The sequence below is a fragment of the Sinocyclocheilus anshuiensis genome, unplaced genomic scaffold, assembly GCF_001515605.1.
Source record: "Sinocyclocheilus anshuiensis isolate Anshui unplaced genomic scaffold, SAMN03320099.WGS_v1.1 scaffold2322, whole genome shotgun sequence".
In the NCBI taxonomy this organism is placed as follows: Eukaryota; Metazoa; Chordata; class Actinopteri; order Cypriniformes; family Cyprinidae; genus Sinocyclocheilus; species Sinocyclocheilus anshuiensis.
Window position 1 is genome coordinate 195,293 of NW_015556110.1, and position 20,935 is coordinate 216,227.

At 36.2% G+C, this 20,935-nt stretch overlaps 2 protein-coding genes across 4 annotated transcripts; one reads left to right on the forward strand and one right to left on the reverse strand.

Moving 5' to 3' along the window:
- Positions 1-212: 212 nt before the first annotated feature.
- LOC107676264 (N-acetyltransferase ESCO2-like) lies at positions 213-13,362 on the reverse strand. Of its 2 annotated transcripts, none has more exons than XM_016470787.1 (11): positions 13,216-13,362; positions 5,624-5,682; positions 4,617-5,514; positions 4,458-4,530; positions 4,027-4,063; positions 3,645-3,786; positions 3,427-3,558; positions 3,259-3,348; positions 3,026-3,169; positions 756-940; positions 213-669 (listed from the first exon to the last, which is right to left on the reverse strand). In XM_016470787.1, exons 1-11 carry the CDS (start codon positions 13,354-13,356, stop codon positions 537-539), a joined length of 2,034 nt encoding a protein of 677 aa, XP_016326273.1. In that variant the 5' UTR covers positions 13,357-13,362; the 3' UTR covers positions 213-536. The 2 variants fall into 2 exon arrangements, with proteins under 2 accessions (XP_016326273.1, XP_016326274.1); XM_016470788.1 differs by lacking the exon at positions 13,216-13,362 and adding an exon at positions 6,105-6,240 and having other exon boundaries at positions 216-669.
- ccdc25 (coiled-coil domain containing 25) lies at positions 6,546-9,112 on the forward strand. 2 transcript variants are annotated; one of them, XM_016470791.1, is made up of 9 exons: positions 6,546-6,727; positions 6,981-7,028; positions 7,118-7,157; positions 7,274-7,325; positions 7,409-7,484; positions 7,573-7,676; positions 7,905-8,107; positions 8,493-8,588; positions 8,672-9,112. In XM_016470791.1, the coding sequence occupies exons 1-8, from the start codon at positions 6,703-6,705 to the stop codon at positions 8,560-8,562; spliced, it is 618 nt and encodes a 205-aa protein (XP_016326277.1). In that variant the 5' UTR covers positions 6,546-6,702; the 3' UTR covers positions 8,563-8,588; positions 8,672-9,112. The 2 variants fall into 2 exon arrangements, with proteins under 2 accessions (XP_016326277.1, XP_016326276.1); XM_016470790.1 differs by having other exon boundaries at positions 8,543-8,588.
- Positions 13,363-20,935: the final 7,573 nt, after the last annotated feature.

Below are 20,935 nucleotides of genomic sequence, written 5' to 3' on the forward strand. Positions count from 1 at the left end.
AAGCAACCCTCTTTTAAATACACCATGTACAAATTTTGGCTATTGCAATAACTGCAAACAGCCAAAACACTTCTTTCCAAAAAGATTCTTGAAATTCACTATGACGAGAGATTTACACAAAGACAACACAAAATATTTGAAGTACAATTTATTTTAAAATATGTACAAAGTCAAAAGCAAGGATCAGTTCAATTGAAAGTTCTCATTTTACAACCAACTTCGAGGCAATTATGAGTCTAATTTTCCAAACCGGAACCTTTAAGTCGTGGTAGTTAACGGGTTAACAGAGCTTGCATTTGTGCTAATGTAAATTGTCTTAAATATTAAATTCATGAACTCACTGTCAAAGACAATCCATTAATCTATACAAAACAGTAAAACATGGATCCTCTCCAGAACAAATCTGGAACACTGCATGAGATTTATAATATTAGACTGAACTTCATTTAAACATCTAACAATTTTTTTATCTATTAAAAACTCACAAAAGCATTCACAAATGCAGTCCAACAGGAAACTACAAGAAACGTTTTTCTTTAACTGATGAAGTTATACACCAGAAATGTTGGTGTCTCGCAGTAAGTTGTAGCGAACAGCTTTCCTTCGGGAGTCGGGTCAGAGAAGGCGATTTCCTCTTTGGTCAGGTGGCTCCCGTACATGAAAGAAGTCCTGAATCAGTAAGAAACACCAGTTTTATATACACAAACTAATTTATGCAATTTTTTTGTTATTAATGCACTGAAAATGTTTAGTACCTAACAGTGTGCAGAAGGCGAGTGGCGATGCCCTTCCTCCTCATCAGACTGAAAACCCAGAGGCGACTGACACCACAGATAGCTTTTTCCGGCACAGTAAAGCAGCACCAGGCTCTGTGATGCTCCATGAAATCCTCCTTGCTCATGTCTTTGGGTTTCTCTTGCTGCTCCAGCACCCGAAAAGCCTATATAACATTGGGTATGATCAGGGTTTAACAAGATCTCTTCAGGGTTTCTGCAGGTTTTATGAATGTAAATCGAAAACTTTTTAAGACCAAGTAAAGAAAATGTGAGGAATAAATTGAATAGAACACTATATGGTCTCTAAATGTAAATGTCTTATATTAGCAATGCTTCAAAGTTGGAAAATACAACTTCCAACAGATTATTACAGACTAACACACACACAGCTTAAGACTTGTCTTGAATAGCTGTGCATACAATCTGGAAATGACTTTTACTGTACCTTCTCATCACACTGCAAAAAAGTGATGTTCTTCAATAGCATTTTATCTTGTTCTCTAGTGCAAATTTCTAAAGAGTTTAAAATCATGGTACATTTACTTTTGAAGCATAAAGACAAAATATAACTCTTGTTTTCTAAACAATTTATAACAATGAAGAGGGTTTACGATTAAAACAAAGAATATCTACCAACTTCAAGTTTTAATTCAAGAAATGAAAACATATTTGACTAAGATATTTGTTCTTGTTTTAACCATAAACTCAATTCAATTTCTAAGAAAACAAGACCTTTATCTGTTCAAATTGCATCTCAAGTAAATTTATCTTGATTTAAGGATGTTTATATTTATTTTATTTTTTTTGCAATGCATGCAACATTTAATTCCATGACATTATGTATTAAGCATATTTAAAACTTTCTGCTCACATTTGAGGCCTTAGTTTGTGGAGGGGGGTAATTAAAGGGGTCATATGATGTTCCTAAAAAGAACATTATTTTGTGTATTTGGTGTAATGAAATGTGTATATGCGGTCTAAGGTTAAAAAAACACATTATTTTCCACATACTGTACATTATTGTTTCTCCTCTATGCCCCGCCTTTCTGAAACGCGTTGATTTTTACAAAGCTCATCGGTCTGAAAAGCGAGGTGTGCTCTGATTGGCCAGCTATCCAGTGTGTTGTGATTGGCCGAATATCTCAAGCGTGTGACAGAAATGTTACGCCCCTTACCATACTGTGATGCAGTGTCCCGGCCGGAGCGAGGAGACAAAAACATTAAAACCCACTATAGACGAGGCATTTGTTGCATCTAGTGGGGACATAATTACGGATTATAATGACTTACACTGTGTTTTTATGTGTTTCATCGTGCCGCGTAAACATAAAACCATGTTTGCATTTGTGATCGGAGAAATGACAAACAACAAGCGCTACTCTACACTGCTCAAAACTTGCGTTTGAATCATCAGTGGCAAATTCTTTAAATATAAAAAACGTACTTACAGTCTGTGAGTCAGTACAGTATTAAAGGTAGTCTACTCTACCAGGATCAGGAAACAGTCCTACATAAAATGTGCTGCACACATCTGAATATTTGGGTTGAACTGTTCTGGAACAGTGTTGGCCGACGGGCTGAGTGAGCGGAGGCCGGTGGGCTTGAGAACGGCGCGGCTGGCGGATTCGACGAAGGAGTGTCCGGCGGGCTTGCGGCAACCACATGTGACGACCCCGGGCTGGACTCCGCTTCGTCCACAGTGAAAGCCGATCCGGCGATGCACAGCGCGAAGTTGGATGTATTTCCTCAGCGACCAGCACGGATCAGCTCTAGGCATGACGAAGCGATATCGTCCTCTTTTGGAAGACCAAACAAAGTAATTTCGCTTTCACAACGAAGCATACAGTGTCTTCACGGCATGGTGGCAGCAACAATACTACAGCCAGAATAAAAGTTACGCCTTCTTTCTTTGCGTGAACATTTGGGCGGCGTTATGCAAATCTTCCCACATCGTGACGTAAACGTGGGGGCGTGTTAGAACGAGCCGTTTTAGGTAGGCGTGGTTGACTTAACTTTTATAAAGAATATCTCTTTGGATTTGAGACTTTAGTCTTTGCAACTTTACAGATCTTCTTTATGCACCAAGAGCTTGTAACACTTCAAAGAGAAAGGAAAAATTGAAATCGCATCATATGACCCCTTTAAAACCTTTTAAGACCGCTAAAACACTGTCAGCTGTACTTATAGCTCAGAATGGCAATGATATTGAACTAAAGCCAAATGTTAGAAATGTTTTGTTAAACAGTCACCTGTCTAATGTTTTCGGCCACCAGACATCCCACCACCATCCTGTCGCTGTTAATGAACAGGTAGGTTTTAGCCGAGCTCGGGCTACTGAGAGTGATCTGCCGAAAGCCCAATTCACTGTCTGCAATCCGCCTCACGTCCTCTGCCTGAAACAAAGCAGCATAGGTTAGGAAACACTGGAGATTTAGCTGGACAGAGCAAGTATTTAAACTTTAATCAATCACTGCCAGCATACCTTTTTTGTGGCATACTTAGGATCATCAGGAAGAACGAGAATAATCTTTCCATCCCAGAACTCAGCCACAACCCTTTCTTTTTTCCAGCCCTAAAAACAAACAAAATGATGTGAAATTCCAGCAGAAATGCTCTCAGCTGCATTGATGACAACTTCATGACAGCTCACCACAAATTTAATGGTGTCCAAGAAGCGCTGATGGAACTGTGTGTGCTGGAAGTTGTCCTCAGGACTATCTGTACTGTACAGCATCCCACAGGACCCGCATGTGGTGGCACCAAACTGCTTCTGACCAGCATCCTAAACACCAGACACATTAACCATCAAGAAGAGGTGGAAAAGCACCAGCCATTTATTTCTGTCCAACAATTTGACTTGCTACTCACAATGATAAGCTGATTATCTGTCTGCTTCTTCATCTCTCTTCTCAAGGCAGTCCTCTCTTTGGCCTTAAGAGCAGGAGTACCAGTCAGTGCGGAAGGAGTGCTGGTGTTCAGTGGTGGTGACAAAATCCCTTTTTTCTGAGATCTAAAACAAAAGATGAGAACAACTGATTAACCAGCTTTACATGGGTCGTGAGTTGTGACATTAAAGTTAAAAGACTGAATATAACCTTGCTGGCACACACAGGGTCATTAATTCATTCTAGCCTTATGCAGCTGTCCTTTTCAAACTGTATTACTTTTTTCACTGTAATCATGTCTTCGCTTTTTTTTTCAGTATTTTTCCACAGTTGCGTTAGTAAAAAAAAAAGTATGATTGTCTTACCTCTTACTGCCAAAGATGGGATAGACAGATGACTCTTCTGAAAAGATAGCAATAAAAAAGTTAAAAAAAATAATAATTATACATGTTCCATGAAGATATTTTGTAAATTTCCTACCGTAAATATGTCCAAACTTAATTTTTGATTAGTAATATAAATTGCTAAGGACTTCATTTGGACAACTTTAACGGCGATTTTCTCAATATTTAGATTTTTTTGCACCCTCAGATTCCAGATTTTCAAAACAGAATTTATATAATCACATTAAACAACCTATTTAATAACTGGTCAAATTAGAAAGTAATTTTGATTCATAAAATATATCTTACATATAAGATAATAATATATAATAAACACTATTTCATATCTATAAAATAAAAAATATATTTTAACTTTTTAAATAAAGGATTTATAGAAAATTATGTTTATTTACCTTCGTCAAGAGAGCTGTCCTGTGGTGGTATGTCACTCACATCAAACACTGAATCCGTTTTTGCGGGCGAGTCCTGGAAAACATTTTCATTTTGAGAAAAAGATTATGAGAACTGTACATTTAAAGTTATTAGCAGATGATCCAAGAGTTCAATCTTACCTGGCTACCAGCTTCACTGGATCCATTGGGACTAACGGATCTCCTCAAAACCACCTTTAACTCTTTGGTAATACCATGCAGATCTGCCAGGATGTGAGGGGACATCTGTTTAGGGCTCAACATCACTTGCGTTGATTCACTGCCCTCACCATCTTCATCAGTGGTACCTGTAGCTGTGCTTTCTGCTTTTGGGTGTTTTTTTAAGAAGACGGCACGGCGGACTGGGGAACGTTCTCCTGGTGCTGTCAGCGCTTCCTTCTCCTTCACGGGTTTCTGAGAGTTGGGTTTCTCACAGGTTGAGGGTTGTTTAGGCTTTGCGTTCTGTGCAGACCTTTTGAACATTGAAGTGGGCTTTTTTCCAGTGCCGAAGAAAGCTGCTCCCACAAGCAGCTTGGGTTTACTCTTGGATTTCATACTGCTAAATGAAATCGGGGCCACTGTGGCCTTCAACAACTGATCTGTTTGCGTGTCTGAGGGATTTTTCCCTTTGGGTTTAGCAGTAAAGTAGCCTTTTAGATTAGACTGTGGACCTGCGGCAGTGCCTTTCTTTTGAACCTTCTTCACTGTTTTTTTAACAGGATTCCCAGCATTCAAAGGGAGGTGTGATGGTTCTTTGATAGGGACTGATGGTGGTGACTTGGTTTCCTTTAACAGCTTCCTTTCCAGAGGTGTGAGATAAAGAGGTTTCTGCTTGCTGTAGAAGGATCCCGCTCCCAATACTGTTTTGCGTGGAGAGATCCGCTTTGGAGGAGATTCTAGTGAAGAGGTCCTCTGCATCTTCTTAGGTGTACTGAGAATCTTTTGGGGTGATGCCAGTGAGATGGGAATGTTCTCTTTTTGACCAGTGGTCCTTCTTGGAGACTTTCTCTGGCTTGTAATTTGTTTTTTGGATGGTTTACTGTGGTGGGTTTAAACGAAACGGAAGGAAATGGCTCACAATCTGTGTCATAAGAGCAAAGTACATTTCCAGATCTAGTAACGTTATCTAACAAAATTACATCACATACCTCTGGGCATCAGGAGAGCCATGTTTTCTTTTTCGGGATAACATCTTCAAATTAGTTACCTGAAATGAGTAGACAGGGAATAAGATCATGATGTGAACTATAAGGCTTTTATAGGACGCCACAGATTGCATTTCTGGAACATTCTGATATTTCTGCAATATTATTTTGCTTCTACTTTATCATATGAGAAATGTGGAGAAAAAGCAGTAACACGATCAAATTTAGTAAACAATATTCGACAAAAACAGTGACAATAGTGTGACTTTAAGCCGAGATTCAAAAGAATCAAACTGTATGGGTTCTTGTGGCAAGCTTATTGCTACGATAACGGTATATACCTTGGCCCATAGTATAAAGAATACATTATTTGATACCAACCAGCAAACCAACATGTCGTTAAAAATACTTGCAGGATCCCGCAGTCATCACAAGCCTCGTTCAGAGACTGACAATGTAACAATATATGTAGTAGTTAACTTACCAAGTCAAATAAATCCGATTCTGTTTTTGATTTTGTATGAAAAAGTGCAGGTGAGCAAAATAATCGCGGCAAAACTCTCCCTTCACCCGCGGTCTGTTTTGAACAACGCGCCAAAGTCAATTGTGGCGCACACGGAAACGGAAACAACGACAGTGTGTGACAAGTTCCGGTTAGGGATGGTAAGTGCGATTCATCTCTACGAATCGGTTCTTTCGAACAGTTAGTTTCAAAGAACCCTGACCGCTCCAGTTCAGATTGATGCAGCTATTTAGTTCCTCCAAAAAAGTAATTTAGAATATAAATAATTAATAATTTGCATATACGTTAAAAAGTGTATTTATTTATTGAAATCCACCGATGTAATTGCTGACGTGAGCAGAGTTCGGAACTCAACCGAGATTTGATTCAAATGAATGATTCATTCACCGTGAATCACTTCATTGCAGCGCTGCTTGTTCCTGTTGTGGTCGGAATGGGTGGTGCACATGACATGTGCCTCTGATAGAAGATTATTTACCTCTGATGTGCTCAGTGTTTTGTTGAATACATATTCATTGAATACAAAGACCTTTCAAAGGTTGCGTCTTTGCGTAAAAAGATGGTGTTTTACTTTAAAAGCGCAGGTGAGTAGTGTGTTCACTGCCCAGCCAAAACAGTGTGTTTGTTGTCAACAAAAACAGTTTAAATACGAAACTATTATAAGAACGTTACTTATAAATATACAACATAGAACAAAAATAAAGATTATCAAAACTGCAATATACTGTAATTTGACATTGTGTGTTGGAGGTTTGGTGTGTCTTTAGATATGTAGCAAGAATAATAAGAGTAAACAGTGCTTTTTTAAAAGTTGCAATACATGCTTCTCTTTTACAGTCGTCTCACCGCCCTATACCATCTATATGGGCAAAGATAAATATGAAAGTAAGTACTGAATTCCTTAGAAATATTATTTTAAACACCCTCATCCTGTACTTGTCAGACCGTTAATAACTGTTTTTGTTTTTCCACAGATGAAGATCTTATAAAGTATGGATGGCCTGAAGATATTTGGTGAGAACAAATATCTATTTAACGTTTGCCACCACAAATGAATTATTACTTTCTAGATTTGTTCTGATGTAAAATATTAGTTCAAGTACAAGAAATATTAGTATCTTGTGTTGCAGGTTCCATGTGGACAAGCTCTCATCTGCCCATGTATATCTAAGAATGCCCAAGGTATTTTGAGAGGTTATTCATATTTTAACCTACAGTTTTATTTATAATATTTCTATGCTGACATTTATGTTCACTAATTAAAGGGTACAACGATAGAAGACATGCCAAAAGACGTCCTGATTGACTGTGCCCAGCTGGTCAAAAACAACAGCATTCAAGGTACTGCTTCATCAAAACGAGAAACATCAAAAATTGTTTGTTAATTTTATTTAAAGGATTTTTTTTATTTTTTATTTTTTATTTACAGGTTGCAAAATTAACAATATTAATGTTGTCTACACACCATGGGGCAATCTGAAAAAAACAGCGGACATGGATGTCGGGCAGATAGGCTTCCATCGGCAGAAGGAGGTATGAGGAGAGATAAACTCTATGATTTCGTTCACACTGCAGCCAATTCTGGTCCAGATCTTTTATTTGGATAGATGAGCTTGTTTTTATGCAATTGAAACTACAGAAAGCAAACTAATCTGAGTCAGTTATGCCAAAAAATACCATCCACTTTCTGTCTGAACAAAGTCTTCTAAATTTTCTAAATAGCTTCTGTATAAATATCCAATTACTATACAATGTCAACAGGTGAAAATTGTGGCAGTAGAAAAGAAAATCAACGAAATCATCAACAGACTAGAGAAAACAAAAGAGGAGCTGTATCCTGATCTTGCTGCGGAGAAGGAGTCCCGGGACAGAGAGGAAAGAAACGAGAAGAAGGCTGAATTACAAGAGCAGAAGAAAAAGGAGAAGGAGGAAACGAAGAAGAAAAAAGAGACGGAAGAATTAAGGTGCTGCATATTGTTGAAATGTTGCGATGCATATTATAAACCTCAACACAAACAATATATATATATATTAGTTTATCATTTTTGAAAGAAATACACTGGCATCCAAATGTTTGAGACCATTAGTGAAACGTGTTTATTTTTTCCATTTTATAACTTGATTAAAAAATGTCATTAGAAGTTATGTTATTGGCATAACAGTTTGAGTGAATGTCTGTTGTGTTTCATAATTCCTATTTGTTTAATAACTCTTTTCGCTCCACATGTTTATGCAATATTTTCAGTGTGGTCTCAGACTTTTGGACTCCACTGTAGATACATAAATGATAAATACAATAAAAACAACCTTTGTACATCAGAATTAGTCCTTGAGACGTATTATTTACAGGTACAGGCATCAATTTCGTCTGCTTACTTGTAACATCTACTTTCCTGTAGGAATTATTCATCACTCATGAAGAGTGACAACATGACCACAAATGAGGTAATACATCCTTAAAGCTTAATGTTCTGCTGATCATCGACACAAATTCTTTTATGACTTGATGTGATTTTTTTTTTCTGCAGGGTGGCTATGATTCAGATGAATTCATGTAAAGAAAAGGAATGAATCGGCGATTAAGAAGAGCCAACATCTTCCCCCACAATATCTTGTTTGTGAAAGGAAAGGACTTGAGACATCAGATATGAGCCATCAATAAGAAACAGCAAAATGCCAGGACCGTTCTAGAGCAGTTAGCTTTGTCATTTCTTTGAAAATACAAATGCAATATGTAAAATATGTCAAAAAAATAAAATCGATTAGATTGCTCACATAAACCAGAAGAATTTGAAGATCTCTGCTGATTCTATGTATTAACCAGTTTTGTTGTTGATGTTTTTGGATGAAATAAAGATACTCAGAGTGGAGATATATTAATGGATGTGTACGCTAAGACCTTTATGGTATTTTTGCTTGTAATTTATATACCTTTTTGGAGTGATACAATTGAATGACAAATGCCTAAACTTTTTTGGTAACACTTTACTTGAAGGGGTGTGCATAAGACTGACATGACACCTTCATAATCATGACATGACACATGTCATGAATATGAAGGAGGTGTTATACATGTTTGTGACAACTGTCATTAAGTGTCATTCGCTCAGTTATGTCATTTTTAATGCAAATATGACATTATTTGACCTAACCATAGCCCATAACAAAGACATCTCAAACAATGTCATCTTTGCATTAAAAATTACATAACTGAGCGAAAGACACTTAATGACAGTTGTCATAAACATGCATAAAAAACCTTCATATTCATGAACGGGATTTCCGTTTTATATGAGAACAATCGTGGCATCTGGATGGAGCTAGCATTATATTACTATGTAGTAAATGATTTAAAATATATAAAAACGCTGTTGACTGGACTGAACTACATAATATTGTGACTATTGCTTTTTTTAAGCTTTCAGTAGTAAAATGTTACTGACAAGTCAAATCGGCGATCTTTTCCATTCAATCCGATGATAAATACGCTGCCTTAGTTGACGTTATAATGTCACTGGGTAAAGGAAATTACATCCACTAGATGGCAGCATTTTATCGAACAAATATAATTTAACTTGAGACGAGATTCATTTCTTCATATCAGATCTGTGATTTAAGACATTTTCCTCAATAGGATACAAAACAGGCTCTGAAACTCTAAAAAAGAAAACTGATAATGAAACTCAAACTGAAGATTACACGAGCTGTTTCGTTACATTTAGGCTATATTTGCAATTTGTCAACACTTACTACAATTGCTAATCTATAGGTCTAAATACAGCTGGAAACCCTGATTTGTCCGATTTTGCCACGTTCTACCAAAAAAGTAAATTATTACTTTTATTTTTTTAAATTAAAACAGATAAAATTTAAATTACTACCAGAATTATTTTTATTTTATTATTAATTAATTTTTTACCAATCAAATAAGACCCATCCAAATCAATTTAGTGGTACAACAATAACATTGACAATGGTATGTTGTGGCTGAACGATCAGAAATCGAGTATTTTAAGAGTCTGAAAGCTGCTGACAGACCACATCCTCCTAAAGAGCTAACACACTTGTTGCGGTACAGACAGACACAAAAGAAAGAAGTTATTGTGCAAAGTGGCGTCTCCTGTCCAAGGCTAGACTGGGAAATATGACCTTGGACTGCCACCTCAGATGTCCTTCACTGGCGGGATGTTTCTGGTTTGTTTATAGGAAAGATTCAGTCACATTCTTTTCAAGCCAGTGGCATTGCACTACTATAATATGGGCCTTTCCAGGGACTCATTTACAAAAAGTGAGTATAAAAGCAAATTGGATTTAAACTTGGAGTTACATTGTCTGAAAGATCATACTGTCACGACAGAGGCACATACACTTTTGGTCTAATTTTGTGTGGAGACAAGTACATAAACTGCAAGTTAATCAAAATAACAGATTAATCCAATAATGGCATGCAATTCAAAGTTGTTTGTCAGAGCTGTTTGAGTCTGGCTTGCATATGTCCTGCAAATTGCATATTCATTTCCCTTATGCCAGTGATTTAATAATAATAATAATAAAAAAATTAGGATAATTTTTCAGGAAACATTTTCAGAAGCAAGGATCCATGTCTCTACACCTTTAAAAATAAAGGTTCTTTATTGGCATCAATTTGCAATTTTACCAATGCTTACTATAAGTAGATCATCTAAAGGTCTAAGTACAACTTAAATCCCTTAAATTGTGATTTTGCCACATTCTACCAAGAAACATTAAATTCTAATTTTTAAAATGAAAGTTTATACATTTTAAATCTATGCCAGATTTTGTATTTTATTTTATTTTATTTTATTTTATTTTATTTTAGGTCTATCAAATAAGACCCATCCAAATCAATTTAGCGGTACAATAATAACATTGATAATGGTATCCGTGTCTCTACACCCTTTAAAATAAAGGTTCTTTACTGGCATCTTTGGTTGCATGAAGAATTTTAAACATCCATGGAATATTCCTATTGTAGAAATGGTTCTTTATAGTGGATAATGGTTTTACACTAAGAACAAAATGTCTCTTTTAAGAATTGTTCACTAAAATTGTTCTTTGAACCAGTCAGAAATGGTTCTTCTTAGGCACTGACACGAAAACCCTCTTTTGGAGACATACACATTCCTTGGCTGAAGTTAGCATCAACAAAGTAGAGAAAACTTCCTGAAACCTTAACAAACACTCATATGGTCCAATCGTCTGCCGTCACAGTTAGCTTAGACCTCCACTGGGTGGCTAGGGCCCTGCCACACATAGCCTGTCTTCTCCATTAACCTCATGTTTAGAACAAAAAGTCTCTCTAGATGTGGCTGTGGGGCACAAACCAGACCCTGTCAGCTATACTTCACATCTTCACTGGTCATTAGCACGCACTGCGGCCAAAACTGTTGGCAGGGACCACACATAAAGAGACAGGAAAGCAGTGAGAAGTGTGGACCGCCGCACAAAATGAAAAGGGATGTGCCTCTGTGGTCCTCCGAACCGGCCGGGCCAGCTGGAGCCTTCAACAAAAGCAAACAAGGTCATAAAGTGGGTGCAGAGAAGAACAGGCCTGGAGACGAGCCACTGCGATGTGAGGAAATGTGGAGGACACATGGGGCTGATTGAACAGTTCCCGCACAGTCGGGGAATGAGAAGACCTCAAACAATGAGATAAAGTGCTGCTTTCTGAACCACTGGGAAAAATAACACAAAAGGTCAAAGGGTCATGATTATGAAGCGTTAACTTCATTTGTAAAGAAAGTGGAGACACTGTTTCAGTAAGTTCGGGCCTTCTCATCATTGTATTGTATATGCATTCCCACTTTCTTTCAAAAGTGACAGTAAATACTTTTACACTTACAAAAAAACTTTTGTAAATAAATGCTATTCTTTTGAACTTCCCATTCATCAATGAATTATGAGAAAAAGTTTCACAGTTTTCACAAATCAGCATATTAGAATGATTTCTGAAAGACCATGTGACACTGAAGACTGGAGTAATGATGCTGGAAAATTTCAGGATTGTTATCACAGAAATAAATTACATTTTAAGATATCATCAAATAGAAAACAGTTATTTAAAATTGTAATAATATTTGTTTTTTGAACACTGAAAATGTGTCAAATTTACTCCTGAAGCCATATTGAAATTGCAATATCTCTGGACCTGAACCATATAGTGCCTTAAATATGAAGATGACTAAAGGAAAGTTTGTTAAGACCCAAAATGTAAAAGGGCATTAATACTTCTTGAATTACAGGCATGCAAACTTTTGAATAGTCACCACTGGCATATACTGCAACAAATATATCCAACTTTCTTCAAAAAAAAATATTGACCAAATCAAAAATTTGAGCCGGGGAAGTTTCTGAAATTTGGTTGATTTGACACGAAATGACCCATAATACAAAACACATTCAAAAACAAAATAATTGTCCACCTTCTGTTATCTTTATACTGATCTAATAATATTTTCTTTGCTCTTTCCCTAAATCTAACTCTCTTTATTATGACATCATTTAGCTATTATGAATTCTACAGGGGAAACGTTAAATATGCATTCTACAGTTCAACAAAAACAAATCTGAGATTACTTTGTGAACAAGCCACATTTGTAATCCATAAATGCATTAACTGTTTTAGCTCTTGTTAATAGGAGTATCTTTGCATAAAACCTACAATCATTTCAAACCACATAAGCGACGATAATTACAGAAATTATTAACTTTATCTTTCAAGTAGATGAGATGCCCTCATTCATGGGTTAGAAGTAGAACCCAATGGAGAGCATCTCTCTAGCTTCATTCTTCATAACACATGATCACTCCCCATGGGTACAGTTAGAGGCTTATTTAGTGCTTGACTTATTGGCAGCATACTTCTTGCTGTGACCTACTGATCTGCTCAACCCATCCAGCTGACAACACAAATTCCTCTGGCACACATACAAAGCTTACACCAGCAGCAAGGTTTCCAGTCAAAACCTTATCTCACCTTTTATTTTGAAAACTGCTAGAAAATCCAGCTAAAATCAGATTAAGGTGGAAGTTGTTTTTCAAAACTTGGTACCTGCTTTCTTATTAGCTGGTGGTCCAAATGTTGTTTACCAGCTGGTAGAGAAGGAAGTTGTGAGAAGGACGTCAAAGGAATTTTGATCTCAGTGGCAGCTGCTCGTCTGGCATGTGAACACAACCTGCTTGCTGTCATCATGTTTTGGAGATGTGACTGATTCAACTAAAGTCACCAATGATTCAGGGTATGGCTGGTTAGCATGGTTAGTTAGCCCCTGTTGGTAGATGTTGTAACTACAGAATCAGATTGCAAAAAGCATATTTCGCCATTGACAGCCATTCGATTGTATAACAATAAATTACAAATATTTCCCTATATTAATGAAATAATTTTGATGTATATTGTTTGTAAAAATGTTAATTGCATCAGAATATCAACCAGCTACACTAGCTTGGACCAGCAGTGTTATTTTAGTATTATTTCTTGTATTTATGAATTGCTTGAATTTAAATAAATTTTTATATCTTTAGTTTTCATTTTAGTTTGACTAATTTTGTCACGTGCTTCTGTCACTTTTATATTTCTGTTTAGATTTAATTTATTTTATTTCAGTTATAGTTTTAGCAATTCAACCTAAACTTATTTATTTCAATTAGTTGCCAAGAAAACATTTCTAGTTTTCATTGCAATTCAAATTTTTTTTTTAAAGTTGTTTAGGTTTTTCAAATTTTAGTTTACCATAACTGCTTGTCAGTACATTCAGAAATACAAATTATCCATATTTCAAAGACAATAGAAATAATTATGAAATTAAATACGAAGATGTATTAAAGTTGGTCATTCTCAAGTTTAATGTATAAGTAAACTATAATACATTTTAATTTAATTACAAGTAATATGCACTTACATTTCTGAAAACATTAGATTTAGCGCACACTTTTTTTCATTTCAATTTTTTTAATTAAAGACAACAAACATGCTGTATTAGTTTAGTTTTAACTTTAGTAAACGAGAACAGCACTGCTAGTTCCAAAACATAGCAATCAACCTAAGCTGATTTTAGCTGAATTTTTTTCAGCAGGGAAAGCAGACGTAGCTATAAGAGAGACATAAAGTTATTTGTAATTCAATGTTTATATCAACACAGAGTCTCAGAGTGTTAGAACAGTATTTCCACACCCGAGTTGGGTCAGAAGTTCAACAATCTTAAGTAGGGCAAAGCAAAAATTCCTTCTTCAGAGACATTTTTGTAGGGAATGCACAGAGCAGGTCAGGCATGTGTGAAAAGCTGGAGAATATGTGTGGATTGCACCAGAGGGAGCCATTAAATCAAGGTCATGTGATGCTCACCATCAGTCCAAAAAACTCTTCTGGCGCTGTCATAACGCTCTGAAATTCACTTGGGAGCTCGGCCACATGATTCTGGATCTTTGAATACAAGCCCAGGAGGAACCATGGAGCTCAGCAGCAAAGGATATCAGCACTGCATCCAAAATAAAACATCACATCTCATATGGAGAAAGTCTCCTCTCTCAAGACTGTTCCACAGAAGAGTTCATGAGTTTAGATCTGCCTCTCGAGTCAATGAAATCATTGGCAAATGCAAATCAAGCACTTTATACACACAGTCCCATGCTTTCTCGATGACACTCACAGCAAAACACTTTAAGGAGTGTGGACTGGAGGGGGTGCGGTTTCAGTCCCAGAATGAGGCTGCGGTTGAGGGGCTGTCAGAGGGAGGCGTCAGTGTAATCTTTGTGGTCTGGAAGTCATTCTCTTTATGTCCAAATGAGCTTGTTATTTGTATCTATTGTGAAATAAAGCTGCTTTATTGTGGCTCAGTTGAGTTGCCATTTAAACTCTATAACTGGTTCAGTGTCTCGCTGCATGAACCTTGTCAAATAGCGCAGAGAGAAAGGCTACAATGGCCTGTTTTGTATTGTATAATGACTCAATACAGTCTGTATTTTTATTGTTTTGCCTGTTTAACCACATTGCTTATAAATAGTTCTCATTTCAGGGTGACCATAGAAAACCCATTAAATCGTTCCTCGTAATTTTGAAAACAATAGTCAAATTGGATGTCTGATGTTTGGAAATCATGCCTGCCTCCATGCATTTTACATTCTCTGTACAGAATGCCTTAGAAATGCAGTCACATAGCCTAACCCGCTTTGTTTTTTGCAGAAGGCTGAACAAATTTGACAACAATAGAATGCACTCAGTCAGCGTAGACATTAGATATGATTTCTAATGACTCCTTCCTCACTATTTAATTGCACTGCAAACATTTTTGCACACAAAATTGAAGAAAAAAATAATATCTTGATCTGGGATGTAACTGGACACTGATATAAACAGGCAATGTAACCATGTTAAAATAATGTACTATTTGAAATGCATAATGCATTCTGTTTTGGCATCACAATATGCAGTAAGCAGTGTGATTGCTTACTGCATATACTGTATATGTGCAATAATTTTAATATATATCTATATAAAATGCTAACTAACTAAATATATACACATATACAAATTAATACACATATTATTGCATGAATATCTATAACAATCAATTCTGATTGATTGCAGCATTCAGCAGGTTAATGTTTTTTCTATGACGACTGACAATTACATATATGTTTGTTTTTCTTGTACAATGTGCTAGGTAAATATAGACATAAAAAATCAAATCAGTAGTTAATGCCTATTTCTTTTTGTGTTTATAGTGATTGATTTTTATAATTATTTACTTTTATTTGTTGTATTTGATTACTAAGCATATACAACAGCCAGAAAAATATTCACAATTATTACACTCTCAGAAATAAAGGTACAAAAGCTGTCACTGGGGTGGTACCTTGTCAAAAGGTACACTTTTGAAACCTATTAAGTTCTAATATGTACACTTTAAGAACAAATATGTACCTTTAAGGTACCAAAATGAACTCTTTAGGTACAAATATGTACCTTTTGAAAAGGTACCGCCCCAGTGACAGCTTTTTGTACTTTTATTTCAGAGATTGTACCGTACACTCCATTCCAGTCCAACCTGGAGGCAAGCAATTACACAGACAAACAAACCTACATGTGATGTAATGTAAACATCATGCAGAAAAGAGCCCTGCATCACACTTGGCATGCCCAGAGTTGTCATTCCATCTAATCACCATAAATGCAAACAATGCCACACATGAGACTGCATGGAGACAATGGAGGCGTTTATATAAATGAGCATATAAGCAGTCACAGCCTCCTCGAGACGTCCTCCAAGCACAATTAGAGAAAAATGGCAGCATGGCGTGGGACGGAGAGGAGGGTCTTGGCTTTTATGCTGAGTTGTTCATCTGCGATTGCTTACGAGGAGCCCTCTGGGAGGAACAGGACTTGACTGGCAAGTAGAACTAACAGGGTCCAGATGGCGCCCCCGTGTTTGGGAAGGAGGTCAGGGGCTGTTACTACAGCTGCGGGTTCCTCTGCACCAAGGCAGGGCAGTGGAAAATCATATTACAATCATTGTATGAGGTGAACATTTTGGACGCACCCAAAATCTTTCAAAAACCATATGGAGGGGTAAAGGAGGGCCCAGAAAAGTGTTTAAACACATGCAAGGTGCCACAGCCAAAAGAGGGCAGAGCTGACATTGCTTTAATTTTATGTTCGACACTCATATGGCATGTTAACGAAGCATGTAAAAGGGAAACAGCTGGGGTATATTGCCCTACGGAGGATGTTGTCATGTTATGCAGTGCCATTTCAGACCAAAATCTGATTGGCAGAAGAACAGTATGTGTAAGATTACTGGGAAACCAAACAGCAGAGCAAAACAGTCAAAAACTGCTGATAAGTCTATAACAGAAAGCCACTGCTAAGCTGGAGGGAGATTGGACACATGTCAAGACACTTCTAGGGGAAAATACAAAATATAGTGTTGAGCTGTTAGCATAATGGAAAACTTTAGAAGATACAATATTCTTTGGGACACTATAAAAAGCATTAAAGGGATAGGTCACTCTAAAATGACAATTCTGTCATCATTTACTCATCCTCACATTGTTCCAAACCTGTATGACTTTCTTCTTAAAGGGATAGTTCACCCAAAAATGAAAATTACCCCATGATTTACTCAGCCTCAAGCCATAGGTGTATATGGCTTTCTTCTTTCAGACAAATACAATCGGAGTATTATTAAAAAAAATGTCCTGGCTCTTCCAAGCTTTATAATGGCAGTGAAGAGTGGTTGAGATTTTGAAGCAAAATAAAGTGCAAGAATCCATCATAAAAAGTGTTCCACAGGGCTCCAGGGGTGAATAAAGGCCTTCTGAAGCGAATCGATGCATTTGTGTAAGAATAATATCATATTTAAAACTTTATAAACCATAATCTCTGGTTTCTACTAACTGTCGTACGTGCATTCACAAGAGAACTCGTGAACATGAGTATAACAGTTAGCGGAAGCTAGAGATTGCGGTTTATAAAGTTTTAAATATGGATATTTTTCTTACACAAGCGCATCGATTCGCTTCAGAAGGCCTTTATTCACCCCCTGGAGCCGTGTGGAGCCCTTTTTATGATGGATTGATGCACTTTATTTTGCTTCAAAATCTCGGCCACTATTCACTACAGTTATAAAGCTTGAAGAGCCTGGACATTATTCAATATAACTCCTTTTGTATTTGTTTGAAAGAAGAAAGTCATATACTCCCGAGTAAATCATGGGGTAATTTTCATTTTTGGGTGTACTATCTCTTTAATGTAGAACACAAAAGAGAACACAAAAGAAGATATTTTGTAGAATGTTGACTCCCATTGACTTCCATTATATTTTTTGTTCGTACAATTGTCAATGGGAACCAAAACTGTTTAGTTAGGCCTGCCAACATTAAAAAATATCTTCTTTTTATCTTATGAATGACACTCATACAGGTTTGGAACAACAGGATGGTGAGTAAATCATTACAGAATTTTTATTTTTGGGTGAGAAAAAAATAATTTTCTGAGAGAAGGGTCAGAATTGCGAGATATAAACTCACAATATAACTTGCAATTCTGTGAAGAAAAGTCAGAATTGTGAAATATAAATTTACAATTGCAATAAAAAGTCAAAAATATAAGATAAAAAGTTTTCTTTTTATCTTATGAATGACACTTATACAGGTTTGGAACAACAGGATGGTGAGTAAATCATTACAGAATTTTTATTTTTGGGTGAGAAAAAAAGAATTTTCTGAGAGAAGGGTCAGAATTGCGAGATATAAACTCACAATATAACTTGCAATTCTGTGAAGAAAAGTCAGAATTGTGAAATATAAATTTACAATTGCAATAAAAAGTCAAAAATATAAGATAAAAAGTTGAAATGACCTTTTCTATTTTTTATGTGGCAGAAACAAAAAAAATAGAATAGTGAGATATAAATTCAGAATTCACAGAAAAAAGTCAGAATTGCAATGTGAAATTGCAATGTCAGAATTGTGAGAAAAAAAGTCCGAATTGTGAGATGAAAATTCACAATTACCTTTTTAATTTTTTTATTGTGGTGGAAATGGCATTCAGTAGATTGTTAAAGGATAAAGCAGTCAGTTTATAGCAAAAACAAGCTTTACGTTTCTGCCTTTAAAACCATTTTGAATAACATGAGCAACAAGGCCTGACTGCACAAAACCTCTTAAGCAAAGAATACCTTTAATTATAATTATAAACAAATCATCACTAAGTTTTTGTTGTTGTTGTTGTTGTTGTTGTTGTTTAACCAGATGCTAGTTTTACACAAACCTGTGGAGATCATGCATGCTGTCGTTAAAGCATAAGGAGGACAAACCAAATAATAAGATATTTATGTGCATTCATGTGCATTAGCTTAACTTTTTAATAAAATTATGCTGTTTGTACAACCTGTAATGAAAAAGAACGTGTATTACATTGGAAAATACTTTCTTGCTTTTAGACAAATAGTCTCTTGGACTGAACGACTGGAAGATGAACATCCTTTGGCTTTCTTCATGCATGCACTTCACAAATTATTTCAAGCAAAACAACTCTGACGTTCCAAGGCTGCTGATTGACAAAAACAACACATGGATAAGTGTAAAATGTCTTAGCAGAGGCAGTGGGCTTGCAGGAAGTTTATTCAAAAATGTTAAATATTCTGCCTGTCTTTATCTAATAAATCAACGATTTCTTTGGAAGGCTTTTCATCTAAAAAGAATGAAACTCTTCCCAATGTCTTAAAGGGGTCATATGATGTTGCTAAAAAGAACATTATTTTGTATATTTGGTGTAATGAAATGTGTTTATGCGGTTTAAGGTAAAAAAAAAAACATTATTTTCCACATACTGTACATTATTGTTTCTCCTCTAGGCGCGGGGCGCCTTTCTGAAACGCGTCGATTTTTACAAAGCTCATCGGTCTGAAAAGGCACAGCGCGAAGTTGATGTATTTCCTCTGCGACCAGCACGGATCAACTCCAGGCACGACGAAGCGGATATCGTCCTCTTTTGGAAGGCCAAACAAAGTAGTTTCGCTTTCAGAACGGTCTTTGCAACTTTACAGATCTTCTTTATGCACCAAGAGCTTGTAACACTCCAAAGAGAAAGGAAAAATTGAAGTCGCATCATATGACCCCTTTAATCAAATGTACCCTTTGACTTGTATTGGTATTCACAATTTGCTAAGCACAGTTTAATTACAAGCATAGCAGGCAAATGAGTTTGAGAAGCTGTTGTTGCTGCACACACACACTTCAAAGGCACTTTGCAGATTGCAAAACAGAGCGGCACGTGACCCCAAACCAGGTCAGAAAATTACAGACCCTTTAAGACCACCTGTAAGGAGCAAAACATTTCATAGCAAAGCTCAAGTCAAGTAACTGTGACCATATATAGATGCATATCTTTTAGATTTAAATTGAAATACTTTAAATAGATATACATATATTACTTCTGCGAATAGAGATTTGGAATGACTCCATATTATTAGAGTTTGATGTTAAGCCCTTTGTCTGCACTTCAATTGAACTCAGGTTTTAACTGCAATTTCCAGATGATTTTTTATGTTTGATAAAAACCCAACCCACCCTTGTTTACTGTTACTGACATACCAGAGTAGTTTCTCTTTTTTATACAAAGCATCACACCATTCCCTTTGTTTGGAGAGAAGCATTTCCTCCTCCATATGGTTTTAATAAGGAGTCTCTGAGTGTGTCTGTATAACAAAATTCAAATAATGTTCTTGTTTTATTTCGTTTAATTTCAAACAATTTCTGCAGCAATTTCAATTCAATTATTTGGATCATTTAATTTAAGAAAAACAAACAAACAAAACCTGTCTCATGTATCAAGCTATTCAGAGGCGTGTGGTGGACTTCAAAAATGAGACGACACATTTTTTAATTTATTTTTTTGGTTGATTGATGTCAATAAAAGATAAAGGCATTAAAAATTAAATCAGGCATTAATTAAAGTTTAAAGAACATGCTGGCACTGTCACCATGCAACTAAAACTAATATGCTTATAAGATAATTTACATTAACATACTATTTTTTAAAACAAAATCACGCCAAAGGCTCATCAGGTTTATGCAAATGAGTTCACTTGTTTGAATCAGACATGATCGCATGTGGTGATATCTGAGTGAGAGGGTTGTTTACAATCTAATTACTGAAGCTGAAGCCAATTTGCAGACTGACTGACAAGATAATATGCCAATCAAGTAAGTGTTCACCTTTATTGTTTCATTATCTCTCTCACACACCACGCTTTTTGGACCTCTATAAG